Source organism: Suncus etruscus, chromosome 15, assembly GCF_024139225.1.
Source record: "Suncus etruscus isolate mSunEtr1 chromosome 15, mSunEtr1.pri.cur, whole genome shotgun sequence".
Taxonomy (NCBI): Eukaryota; Metazoa; Chordata; class Mammalia; order Eulipotyphla; family Soricidae; genus Suncus; species Suncus etruscus.
Genome location: NC_064862.1, coordinates 73,278,757 through 73,289,995, shown reverse-complemented (window position 1 = coordinate 73,289,995; position 11,239 = coordinate 73,278,757). Strand labels below are relative to the sequence as shown.

At 55.8% G+C, this 11,239-nt stretch overlaps 2 protein-coding genes across 2 annotated transcripts; both read right to left on the bottom strand.

Annotated features, from left to right (window-relative positions):
* Nucleotides 1-105: 105 nt before the first annotated feature.
* On the bottom strand, nucleotides 106-3,166 carry NSUN5 (NOP2/Sun RNA methyltransferase 5). Its single transcript, XM_049787862.1, has 9 exons — nucleotides 2,886-3,166; nucleotides 2,493-2,670; nucleotides 2,281-2,389; nucleotides 1,433-1,571; nucleotides 1,248-1,363; nucleotides 875-1,053; nucleotides 588-798; nucleotides 365-505; nucleotides 106-280 (listed from the first exon to the last, which is right to left on the bottom strand). The coding sequence occupies exons 1-9, from the start codon at nucleotides 3,099-3,101 to the stop codon at nucleotides 172-174; spliced, it is 1,398 nt and encodes a 465-aa protein (XP_049643819.1). The 5' UTR covers nucleotides 3,102-3,166; the 3' UTR covers nucleotides 106-171.
* Nucleotides 3,167-6,824: 3,658 nt separating this feature from the next.
* LOC126029586 (E3 ubiquitin-protein ligase TRIM50-like) lies at nucleotides 6,825-9,523 on the bottom strand. Its single transcript, XM_049787878.1, has 4 exons — nucleotides 9,119-9,523; nucleotides 7,967-8,062; nucleotides 6,968-7,198; nucleotides 6,825-6,851 (listed from the first exon to the last, which is right to left on the bottom strand). Exons 1-4 carry the CDS (start codon nucleotides 9,521-9,523, stop codon nucleotides 6,825-6,827), a joined length of 759 nt encoding a protein of 252 aa, XP_049643835.1.
* Nucleotides 9,524-11,239: the final 1,716 nt, after the last annotated feature.

Here is an 11,239-nt window from a genome sequence, read left to right as displayed (position 1 = left end):
GTCCCTTAAGCACTGCCAGGAGTAATCCTAAGCACAAAGCCAGAATGACCCTGAGAACCTCCAAGTGTGACCCAAAAAACAACCAAACCCCCTCCCCCAAAAAAATCAGAAACCATGTTCTGCCTCTTTATTGTTAACCCAGAAAGGGTAGTGGGGTTGGGGGACACTGGGTTAGGAATCTGCAGGCAGGACTTCAGGAGCAGCTGCCACCCTTCGCCTCTTCTTCCTCTTGGTAGCAGGGCTGGGTTCTGAAGACTCCACCTGTTCTGGGGACACTAAGCTACAAGAAGACACCATTGGTTAGCTGAGCCCAGTCTTCCAGCACCTTCCAGACCTGCCCCTCCTCACTAATCTTGGTACCTACCTTGGTACCTCCACACGTTCAAATATAGCCACAAAGAAGCCACCCGTGAGCGTGGTGTCAGGGGAGGCCCTGAGGCAGTGTTCAGCACCTGGAAAGATGCTAAGGCCTCGGTGAGGCCAGGTGGGCATGGCCGGAGCTAGCCTGTAAGGAAGCAGCAGTGCTGTGCTAGGAAAGAGCATCCCTTTCCCTCCCACACCCAGGAGCTGGGGCACCCCAGTAATACCTGAAGGCCCCACCACAACGTTGCAGGGCTTCTTGGACCACATCCTCATTCTCCTCTTGGCAGAGAGAACAGGTGGAGTAGATAAGGCGCCGCAGTGAGGGGAAAGTGAGTGCATGGTCCAGAGCACGAAGCTGGAAACCGGCCAGGGCCTGTAAGCGCTCCTTGCTCGGGGCCCCTGCCCCAGGCTCCTCCAGCTGTCTGCTGGGCATTCCTACAGAAGGGAACATGGGGTTGCCTGGTTGCCAGGCCTCAGACACAGGATCCCAGAGCTGCTTCCTGTTTCTCACCAGAGCCACTGCAGGAGGGATCCAACAGAATGTACTGGACCTGCTGGTAGCGCGGATCTGCAGCAGAGACAGCCAGGAAGTCCCTCTCGGCCAGCTCACAGCAGGACACTCCGGCTCGGGCAAGCAGTGTCGCCATCGATGCTAGCCTCTTGGCATCCAGGTCAAAGGCAAAGATCCTCCTGGGGCAGAGGGTAGGTGAGGAGAATGGAGACTTCAGGAGTGCCTGAGACCAGGAGCCAGGTATATAGTACTGTGGGTAAACTCCCTGAGAAGCTAAACTTAGGACTAGCAAGAAAGCCTACAGACAGCCAAGGAAGGAACAGAACATGGGTTTTTGCATCAGACCCTCTTACACCCCAGCCTGGGGACTCACCCTTGGTTCTTCATGAGGGCAGCCAAGTGACTGGTCTTATTCCCGGGGGCAGCACACGCGTCGATGACCTGGGCACCAGGTGGCGGAGCCAGCAGCATGGCTGGGAGACAGCTAGCCTGGCAGGATGGGGACCAGGTGAAGCAACACCAGGGGCCTCCCTTCCCCACTTACACCACCTTCCCTACTTTGTCCTGTAGGATGAGGTGTCCAGCCTGGTACAGTGGGTGATCATGCAGATCCGTGTGGGCAGGAAACACTAGCAGCTCTGGTAGAAGGGGGTCCAGAAGAAAGCGTTTTCCTTGGAGTGTGCGCAGGTCCTCGAGGCTGCAGCAGGGAGGAAGAACATCTGACATTCTCTGGCCTCTTCCTTTCAGACAGCACCACCCTCCTGAAGACAGCTCAGTGACTGGGGTGCCCTGCCAGCCTAGGTCCATCAATCTGATACCCTGTGCCACCCACATGTGACCAGCCCAGGCCTGGCAGCTCTGTGCTCTTCCCCTCCTTCTCAAGCCCCTAGAGTAGGAGGGGCAACTTTTGGACCATATGGGATACCAGGATTCGAACCACCATCTTGTACTCGATCGGCGCTTGCAAGGCAAAGGCCCTACCGTTGTGCTATCTCTCCAGCTCCAAGCACAGTAATGGTTTTACAACAAAAAAATCACACAATGACATCAAGCCAGTCTCTAATAAACGATGCTGGAATTACTTAATAGCCACATGTGAAAATACCTGCACAGTAAAAAAGCCAACAAACTACCCCTGGGCACCGTTTGTTGGCCATGTAAACTATAAACTGAGGCAGTCAGAATGGAAAATAGGAAGTGTCAGGGCAAAGCGACAATACTGGGAGGGGCTGGAGGCTTGCCTTGCATGGGCCCGACCTGAATTTCATGCCCGGCACCTTAGTCCCACCAGGAGTGATCCGTGAATGCGAGATAAACCAAGAAACGCACACCATCCACCTCTCATCCCAGTGATCTGGGGCTCCCCAGGAGAGCCGGAGAGATGGCAGGAGGGCTTGTAAACTCACCAGGAGGCCCGACCTTGATAGGTGAAGCCTTGTCTCTTGAAATAATCGACTGCATCCTCACAGCAGGTCTTGAGTGTGTTCACACGCACAAACCGGGGCACCTGGGCGGCTGAGAAGCGAGATGTGAGTGAGCTGAAAAGGTGCACAGCCAGCCACCCCTTCTTCTTCAGGGGCCCAGCACTAGGACCCACGACTCCCCCCGGGAGACTCACCTCCACCGGGCTTGGACCCCGCGTCCAGCAGGTCCTCGTTCCGACTGACACCTCGCTGAACCTTGAGGCGGGCCAACTCCGCCTTGAGCCGCGCCTGGTGCCGGGACAGCACCTGCTTCCATCTGCCCCCACCGGCCCCTCGAAAGCCTCGTCCCAGCAGCAACTCGTACACGAGCACCTGGGCACGGGGGACAGACGGGACGGAGGAGAACCCAAGTTGGTGTCCCTGCCCCGGTAGGCCCCGGTGCTGATGATAGTACCTCCAGGGACCCCACGGGGGTGCAGCAGGGCGTGTGCAGCTCGAGTCCCTGCCTCCCCAGGCCAAGGCCCTTCGCTGCCACCCGAGGCGGGGGGTGTCCCGGCCACGCCTGCAGCCAGCCTCCCTCGGCTCACCTGGGCCAGGTGCGGCCGCAGCTTCTTCTCTGCACGCAGGAGGCCGGCGCGCTCTATCACGGCGTCCAGCACGGCGGCGTAGCGCTGCGTCTCGCACACCAGCGCGTACAGCTGCTTCACCCTCTGGAAGCGGCTGGCGTACACCAGGCTCTTGATGGAGCCCTGGCGGCTCTCCACGCCCGCCAGCACGGCCGCCGCCTCCGCGTACAGCGCCATAACGCCGGAATCAGTCCCCGTTTCTCTCCCCTCCCGCTTCGTCCGGCTCTAGCGCGCCGCCATGTTCGGGGCCGTTCTACTTCCGCTTCCGGAAGCACCGCCCCTTCCGGGCCAAAGGGCAGGCTGGGGTCAAAGGCGTGTTTGCTCTTGTATAAGCTCCAAGCAGTGCCAGGTGTGCCCCCAAAAAACAAAACAGAACTGGATACTATAGAAGATAGGACGATAGTAGGATGATTATGTCACTTGCCTAATTTCTGTCTGGCTGTATGCAGGGCAAATATCTACCCGCTGTAATATGGCTCTGACCCTAGGAGCTGCTTTTTTTTTTTTTTTTTTTTTTTTTTTTTGGTTTTTGGGCCACACCCGGTGACGCTCAGGGGTTACTCCTGGCTATGCGCTCAGAAGTCGCTCCTGGCTTGGGGGACCATATGGGACGCCGGGGGATCGAACCGCGGTCCGTCCGAGGCTAGCGCAGGCAAGGCAGGCACCTTACCTTTAGCGCCACCGCCTGGCCCCAGGAGCTGCTTTTTTTTTCTTTTCCCTAAATTGGGTCACACCCGGCAACACTTAGAGATTACTCCTGGCTTAGCACTAAGAAATTATTCCTGGCAGGCTTGTGGACCATATGGAATGCCAGGGACCAAACCTGGGTTGGTCTCCACTGTGCTATCCCTCTAGCCCAAGAACTACCTTTTTTTTTTAAAGTCCTGAGCATGAAGCTGTTTGTGTATGAATAATACTAAACAGGCAATGCCGGCTGTTGAAAGAGAGAAACTGGGGGCGGGAGGGGGGGGAACAGGCATATAGCACAGCAGTAAGGCATTTGCCTTGCACACAGTCAACCCCAGATGGACTTCTGTTGATTCACTACATCCCAGAGGGTCCCCCAGCCCTGCCAGCAGCAACTTCTGAGCTCAGATCCACTGGGTGTAACCCAAAAACAAAAAAGAGAGAGAAACGGTGTCAAGTTTATTGTTCTTGCTATTCACGTGGGGGTTTTGCGCAGACACAGACAACCTGGCCAAGAGGCTGGGTTATGGAGCATTACGATCCTTTACTCACTCTCCTGAAGTCTCCCAAGAGAGCAGAGAACACCCACACCCCAGGCGCTACGGGCCTGCAGCTGCCTCCTTAGCAGGTTGTAGGGGGATGAGACAGCTATGTCCGCTGGGCTGTGGCAGCACCAGGGGCAGAGAGTTGCTGCCCCTCTCATGCCAGCAGGTATCCAGGATGGGGTAGAGCTTGCCCTGGAAATCTGCCTGGAAGGTGTAGAGTGGCCGCAGGTCGTCGGGCCTGTCAGCGTCGAAGAAGGTGAGTTCTCCACGTTCGTAGTGCAGGTAGATGCCTATGCGATGGGGGTGGCCCACCACGGGTAGGGCCACCCGTGGGCAACCGAACGCCTCATAGCCCCGCCCCTCCTTGAGGCCTATGAGCCACACGCCCTGCTCTGGGGACTTGCTCAGCTTGCCCTTTCGGCTGACTGTGCCTTTGATGACCCCCAGACGCCAATGGCTCTTGCTTCCCACCACCACTTCCCAGTAGTGGCGGCCCCACGAGAAGCCACGGCTGGCCAGGACGCACGTGCTGTAGTCGAAGCGTTCCGGGGGCCCAGCCGTCCTCTGGGCCAACAGCCCGCACTGCACAACCGTGTTATCGTTTGACAGCTCCAGCAGTGGGTGGGCAGTGGAGGGGTCCAATCTCAGAGACTCGGGGGCTGTGGAAGGTCAGAGTGGACAGGGAGTAAGCAGGCTCGACCTTCGGAGAACCCCCGGATCAGGCCTATGAGGGCCTGAGTACAGCATAGCTCCGCCCCACCCAGAAGGGTATTGACTGGTCAGCCCTGTACCCTCTGCCCTTGAGGAATGCTCAGCTAGGAGTCAGGGACTGGAGCCTACAAAATTGGCTGCTCTTTATCTCTGCCCAGCACCTGTGTAGAATAAATCAGCTCCAACCAATGCCAGCTTACAGACACCCAAAAATTGTGAGCATCCCCCTACTGTTCAGAGAGATCACCCAGGGGCTAGAGCAATGTACAGGTTAAAGCACTAGTTTGATCTCCAACATCCATATGGTCCCCCCAAGCCCTGCCAGGAATGAGCCCAAGTGTAGAACCAGGAGAGAGCTCTAAATGCAGACCCAGGACTCAGCCCTGAACACCGCCTGGTGTAGTCCCTGAACCAAGCAGATGCTGGCCCTGCCGATGAGCTGGAAATAGGAGAGGGTGCCAACCAGAGTTCCTGCCGTCTGGTGAGCCCAACCCCATGTCTCCTGAGTCCCCCCACTCAATGCCCTCAGATACCCACAGTGGGCCAGGCAAGTGCGCTCACCTGGCAGCACCTTTCGGAAGAGGCGCTTCCACACAGTCAACTTGATGTCGGCCTGGTGCAGGCCTGGCCTAAAGGACACTGGACTGAAGGCATCTTCCAGGGGCCGTGCCTGCCGGAACTCTGCTCTGGGGGCGACGATGCTGCGTGAGGGGACCCTGCCCCCCGCACTCAGCAGCCGTGGTTTGAGCTCAGCTTGTTAGAATGTGCCTTGTTGGGGCCAGAGTTAAAGCACAATGGGTAGGGCATTTGCCTTGCATGCAGTGGACCCAGGTTCAATCTCTGGCATCCCAGGGGATCCTCTGAGATTACCAAGAGTGATTCCTGGGGCCGGGAAGGTGGCACTAGAGGTAAGGTATCTGCCTTGCAAGCGCTAGCATAGGACGGACCGAGGTTCGATCCCTCAGCATCCCATATGGTTCCCCCAAGCCAGGGGCGATTTCTGAGCGCATAGCCAGTAGTAACCCCTGAGCAACCCCTGAGCATCAAATGGGTGTAGCCCAAAAACCAAAAAAAAAAAAAGAGTGATTCCTTAGCACACAGAGCGAGGAAGAGTAACCCCTGAACACTGCCAGCTATAGCCCCAAAGCCAAAAAATAAAATAAAATAAAAGGAAAGGAAAGAAAGATATGTGGCTAGTTGTGGCTCCACCCAGTTCTGCTGGCTCAAGTTCTCCCTGCCTCTCTGTGCCTCTGGGTGCTGCTATCTCTGCCATCATCCCAACACCAGTCCAATGCAGCTGCTTGGTTTCTTAGCTCCTCATTTATCCTATTTAGGGGGATTCCACCAGGGCAATAACCAGGGGTGAAGGAAGTGGGAAGATGCAGTGCAGAAGAAGGAACCGGGTCCCCACACATGTGAGGCAAGTGACCTGTGCCCTGAGCCATCTCTCTGCACCTCATTTCAACCAATATGACTTGGCAGCCTGCCCCAGAATCAGAAGAAATCGGGAGAAAGCAGGAACTTCCCATGTGCAGGGTCTGGGTAAAGTTCTAGAACAGCTCCAGTGTCTGTGTGATAGGGTCCCAGATCCAGCCTCCCCTTGGGTCATACCACCTGGCTCAGCCTCATCCCTCCCACTGCCCATTCATTCCCTCCTCCCCGATCCAGCTGGGCTGTGGGGACTCATGGAATGTTCCAGCTCCACGGTCCCGTCCATGCCCATTGGTCAGTGACACTCATACCCTGTCCCTGCTATCCACCCCGGGTCCTGCCTCAACTCACTGCTGCACATGTAAACTTTCACAGCTCTCAGTGGTCCCATGGATAGTGATGGGACCTCCTGGGGGACTCTGGAAGGGCCTTCCTTCCTGCCCTCCCTTCCGGGCAGCACCCACCAGACATGGGTGGGCAGCTGCTCCGAGACCACCAGAGTCTGTGGCTGCCCCTTCCCGGCATGTTACCTGGAGGCCAACGAGTGGTACTTCTGCAAAGTAAGAGAGAGGGAAACGGGCAGGTTAGGGCCTGAGAAGGGCTCAGGGCTTGGCCTGGAGGGCCCCTTGCCCCCATCTGTCCACCCAGCTGTCTGTCTGTCTGCCTCACCCGGATGAACTCGTGGTGGCCTTCATTACTGAACTGCTCCAGTGCCCGCTCAGCCTGGCCCAGCCGCTCCCTCGTGGCCTGCGCACGCTCTAGCTGTGAGTCGAGGGAGGCCAACAAGCCTCGGGTATGGGCCTCCACCCCACCGAGGCAGCGTGCCTTCTCCTCGTCTATCAGGTGCTGCAGCTCCTGGAACTCCCGCCGGATCACCCAGCTGAACACGTCAGATTCATTCTGGGCATAAGAGACAGAAGTGGGGGTCACAACTGGGCAACTACAGCTCTAGCCTCACAGCTGTTAAGGCTCCAGCCCTGTCAGGGTGTCTGCCTGAGAGCCAGATGGGGAGGGAGCCATACATACACACAGCGTTTGCTTAAGGTCAAGTTCCTACAACAGCCAAAGCTGAAAGGCTCCATAGGGGCTTTGGAGGGGGTCAGCTTACAGCACCCCAAGAAATCACGAGTTCAGCTCCATCAGAGGGAAGGAACTGCATCCCCCAGCTTAAGAAAAGTTCCAGGGCCTCTCTGGGTAGGGTTAGGGGGCCTCTTGCAGGCCTTGTTCTGTGCCCAAGACTCCAGGCCCTGAGCATGTCAAGGTCAGGGATGTAAGATGGGGGGAGGTGAGTTCCCACATTGTAGGTGTTTACAGACCTGCCTAGGTCCCCGATATCTCATCCCCAAGGTCATGGAGGACACCTACCTCTCAGAGACAGCCCAGACCTGAGTTGAAATTCTATAGACTCTAGAGGGTTTTTTTTTTTTTTTTTTTGCTTTGTGGCCACATATGACAGTGCTCAGAGATTTACTCCTGGCTCTGGGTTCACAGATCTCTTCAGTAGGGCTCAGGGGACCCCCATAAGATGGCCAGGGGTTAAAGCTGGGTCAGCTGCATGCTAGGCAGGCACCCTCCCCACTGTGTTGTCTGCCCCCTAAAGCCCAGCCGCATGTGGAAGGCGGGTCTGTCTGTGCAGGTCAGTTAGAGCTCCGACAGGCCAACACTCACCACGACTCTTGTCCTGTTGTTCACCAGCCTGGCGATGAGCTGCTCCACTTCCTTCTGTTCCTGCTTCAGGTGGCAAAGCAGCGCAGCCAGTTCCTCCTGGGGGTTTGCAGGGCTGTGAGCACAGCACAGATGACCCAGAGCATCCCAGGGGCCCCCAGGGTCTTCCAGGACCCTGACTCGGGACTGAAGAAGGCTCACAACAAGGGGGACAGGCTTGCAGGCACCATCAGGACTGTGAACAGGCCATGCAGCAAGTCCCAGGCTCCTTCCCCAGGCTGAATCAAGCCTGTATGATGGGCCACCATCATGTCACTCCGTGCCCACCACTCCACATGGAGCACTACCAAGTGGAGTGTCATGGAGCACTACTGGAGCACATGCCCAGCTTCAGGACTGGGCATCTGACCACATCACCCCAAAAATCTGGCTGGCAAGAGGCCTGGGGGCAAGGTCCTGGCTGGCAGCTCCCCACACTCAGCATGATGAGGGGTTCCCTCCACTCTGGTCCCAAATCTGACCCAACCTGAAGGTTGTCCACTCCCAACCCAGTCACTGTGTAATTACACACCCCTAGACCTATGGGCTTGTGCCCCAAGTGTAGCCAACTATGGTTGTAGCCCCATCAGGGTTCCTGACCCAGATCTAGAGTCCTGAAGGTCCCTTAAATGACAGGTAGCAGGTGGGTTCCATCTCCCACGACCTCTGTAAATGGTACAGGCTCCATTTCAGGGTGCCCAATCTCAAAGTCTGCTGGCCTTTCTCTCATGGGGGTTCTCACCCCCAGAACCCCTGGCTTCTTCCTGACCTCTCCCTTGGCTTCTCTCTCCCCCAAAATAAGTGAAGAGCAGCAGAATCTGACACAAAATCTTGCCTCTTTTTGTTTTGTTTTGATTTGTTTTGGGGGCCTCACTGTGCTCCTCGCTCTTGAGTTCTAAAATCACTCCTGGTAGGCCTGAGGGGAGACCATATGGAATGCCAAGGATCAAACCCAGGTAGGCCTGTTCAAGGTAAATGCCTTCCCTGCTGTGCTATTGTTCCGGTCCCCCAAATCCTGACTGACAGGGATGCGCATGAACAGGTAGTGACTTTTCTGAGAAACTCCCCAGGACTGAGGGGGCACCTCCCCACTCTACAGCAGACCTCCGGGCTCACCTTCATGCGGCTATAAGCCGTGGACACAGGCGTAACACGGTGCTGCTGGTGGGGCCCCAGCAGGCCACAGAGGCCACAGATGAGCTCCTGGTCCTTCTCACAGAAGAGGCTGAGTGGATTCCAGTGGCGGGGGCAGACTTTGGGCTCTGGCTCCAGCTCCCGGGGCCACCGCAGTGCCTCGATAACCCGTGCCAGTGAGACGTTGGGCGAGGAGCTGCTGCCGTCTACCACCTGCCGACACACGGGGCAGCGCAGCTCGGGGCCCGAGCGGCAGGACAGGGCCAGCAGGCAGGTCCGGCAGTAGGAGTGGCCGCACTGCAGCATCAGTGGCTCGGCAAAGACCTCCAGACAGATTGGGCACTGCAGCCGTGCCTCCAGCTCGTACACGCTCACCTGCCACGCCATCTCCGGCTGTCTGTCCCCACGGTTGGCTCTGTCCCACGTCTGTTCCCGCAGCCACGATTTGTTTGCTTCTTCCCACTACAGGAAACCAAATGTTGGGTGCCCTCTGTGACACTGTCCGCAAACAGAACCCCTGTAGAGCTATTTGCTGCAGGGGACCCCCCCTAGAGCAATAGTTCCAGGGATTCTCCTTGAGTTTCAGAGATACCATTGTACCAGAAATGGGGAAGGAAGGACTAAGAGGGGTGCCATCCACCCCACTCATGATTAGTAACTCTTAATGGAATTTGACTCTAGACCATCTCTCCTCCCTCACAAACAGCTCTGGTTATGTTGTTTTGGTCTTTTGGGTTTTATTTTTTGTTTTTGTTTTTTGGTTTTTTTTTTTTTTTTTTTGGCCACACCCACCTCAGGGGCTGCTCCTGGTAGGCTCGGGAATCATATGGAATGCCAGGGATTGAACCTGGTTTGTCCCCGTTGGCCTCGTGCAAGGCTAATGCCCTACAGCTGTGCCATTCCCAGACCTCAGATTCAAGGACCCATCAACACTGTATTGCTCCAGGGACACTCCTAAACTCCTTGGTTTATGTTATTATTTTTTTAATTTTTATTGTGGTCAAAGTGAATCACAAATCTTTCTCAGTAACATTTAAGGTACATAGTGATAATGAATGAGGGGCATTCCCACCACCAGTGTTGTCCTCTCTCCAGCCCTTTACCCCCCATAATGTTAGTGCAACTCTTCCCTCCTCCTTGGTTTATGTTAATCTCCTCCCCAATTTCACCTACCCCCTTGGCTGTTTCCTGTTACCCTTCAGATGATATTCCAGTTGCTCTTTTGGTTCTTCTTTTTTTTTTTCCTTTTTGTTTTTTTTGGACAACAAAAATCAAACCCAGGGCCCGGAGAGACAGCGGCGTTTGCCTTGCAAGCAGCCGATCCAGGACCAAAGGTGGTTGGTTCGAATCCCGGTGTGCCATATGGCCCCCCCTGCCTGCCAGGAGCTATTTCTGAGCAGATAGCCAGGAGTAACCCCTGAGCATTGCCGGGTGTGGCCCCCCCCCCAAAAAAAAATTAAACCCAGGTCCAACATGACTCAGCCGTGTGCAAGGCAAACGCCCTACCACTGTGCTATTCTTGGGCCATACCAATCTGAATGCGCCTTATCTCGTCTTTTGATTCTATATAAGCATTGTCATAAGAGAATAGTCAAGCTGGAGCGATAGCACAGCAGCACCTTGCATGCAGCCTTGATCCCAGCAGCACAAATGGACCCCCGAGCCTGCCAGTAATGATTTCTGAGCACAGAGTCAGGAGTAACCCCTAAGCGCCTCTGGGTGTGGCCCAAAAACCAAAAGAAAAGAAAAAAAAGAATAGTCTATTATCAGCCTGGGATCAGTTCTTTCCCAGTCATGAGCTGGGGAGAATGTCCTGGGTCCCCAATGCACCGAGAAGTTGTCCCTTGCCAGTCAACGGGTTAGCACATCAACCATCGGAGGATTTGCGTCCCTCAGAACCCCAGAACACCCCCAAAACCCCAAACCCTGTTTTCCCATCTTTATTTTATTTATATTCTGGTGTTGAGGGGGTCACACTTAGGGATCATTCTGGGCAGGCTTGAGGACTATATGCAGTACTAGGGATGGAACCCCTGTTCTGGCCACGTGCAAGGAAGCATTTTTCTCCTTCCACTTTCTCTCTGACCCACTATTTTCCTATAT

Coding starts and splice junctions, on each gene's coding strand:
- NSUN5 (XM_049787862.1), bottom strand. CDS start 3,101: ATGGCGCTGTACGCGGAGGCGGCGGCCGTGCTGGCGGGCGTGGAGAGC. Junction 2,390..2,492: donor GGGGTCCAAGCCCGGTGGAG/GTGAGTCTCCCG, acceptor CTCGCTTCTCAG/CCGCCCAGGTGCCCCGGTTT. Junction 1,364..1,432: donor ACCTCATCCTACAGGACAAA/GTAGGGAAGGTG, acceptor CCATCCTGCCAG/GCTAGCTGTCTCCCAGCCAT.
- LOC126029586 (XM_049787878.1), bottom strand. CDS start 9,523: ATGGCGTGGCAGGTGAGCGTGTACGAGCTGGAGGCACGGCTGCAGTGC. Junction 7,199..7,966: donor ACAACAGGACAAGAGTCGTG/GTGAGTGTTGGC, acceptor TCTTATGCCCAG/AATGAATCTGACGTGTTCAG. Junction 6,852..6,967: donor GCCACCACGAGTTCATCCGG/GTGAGGCAGACA, acceptor CTTACTTTGCAG/AAGTACCACTCGTTGGCCTC.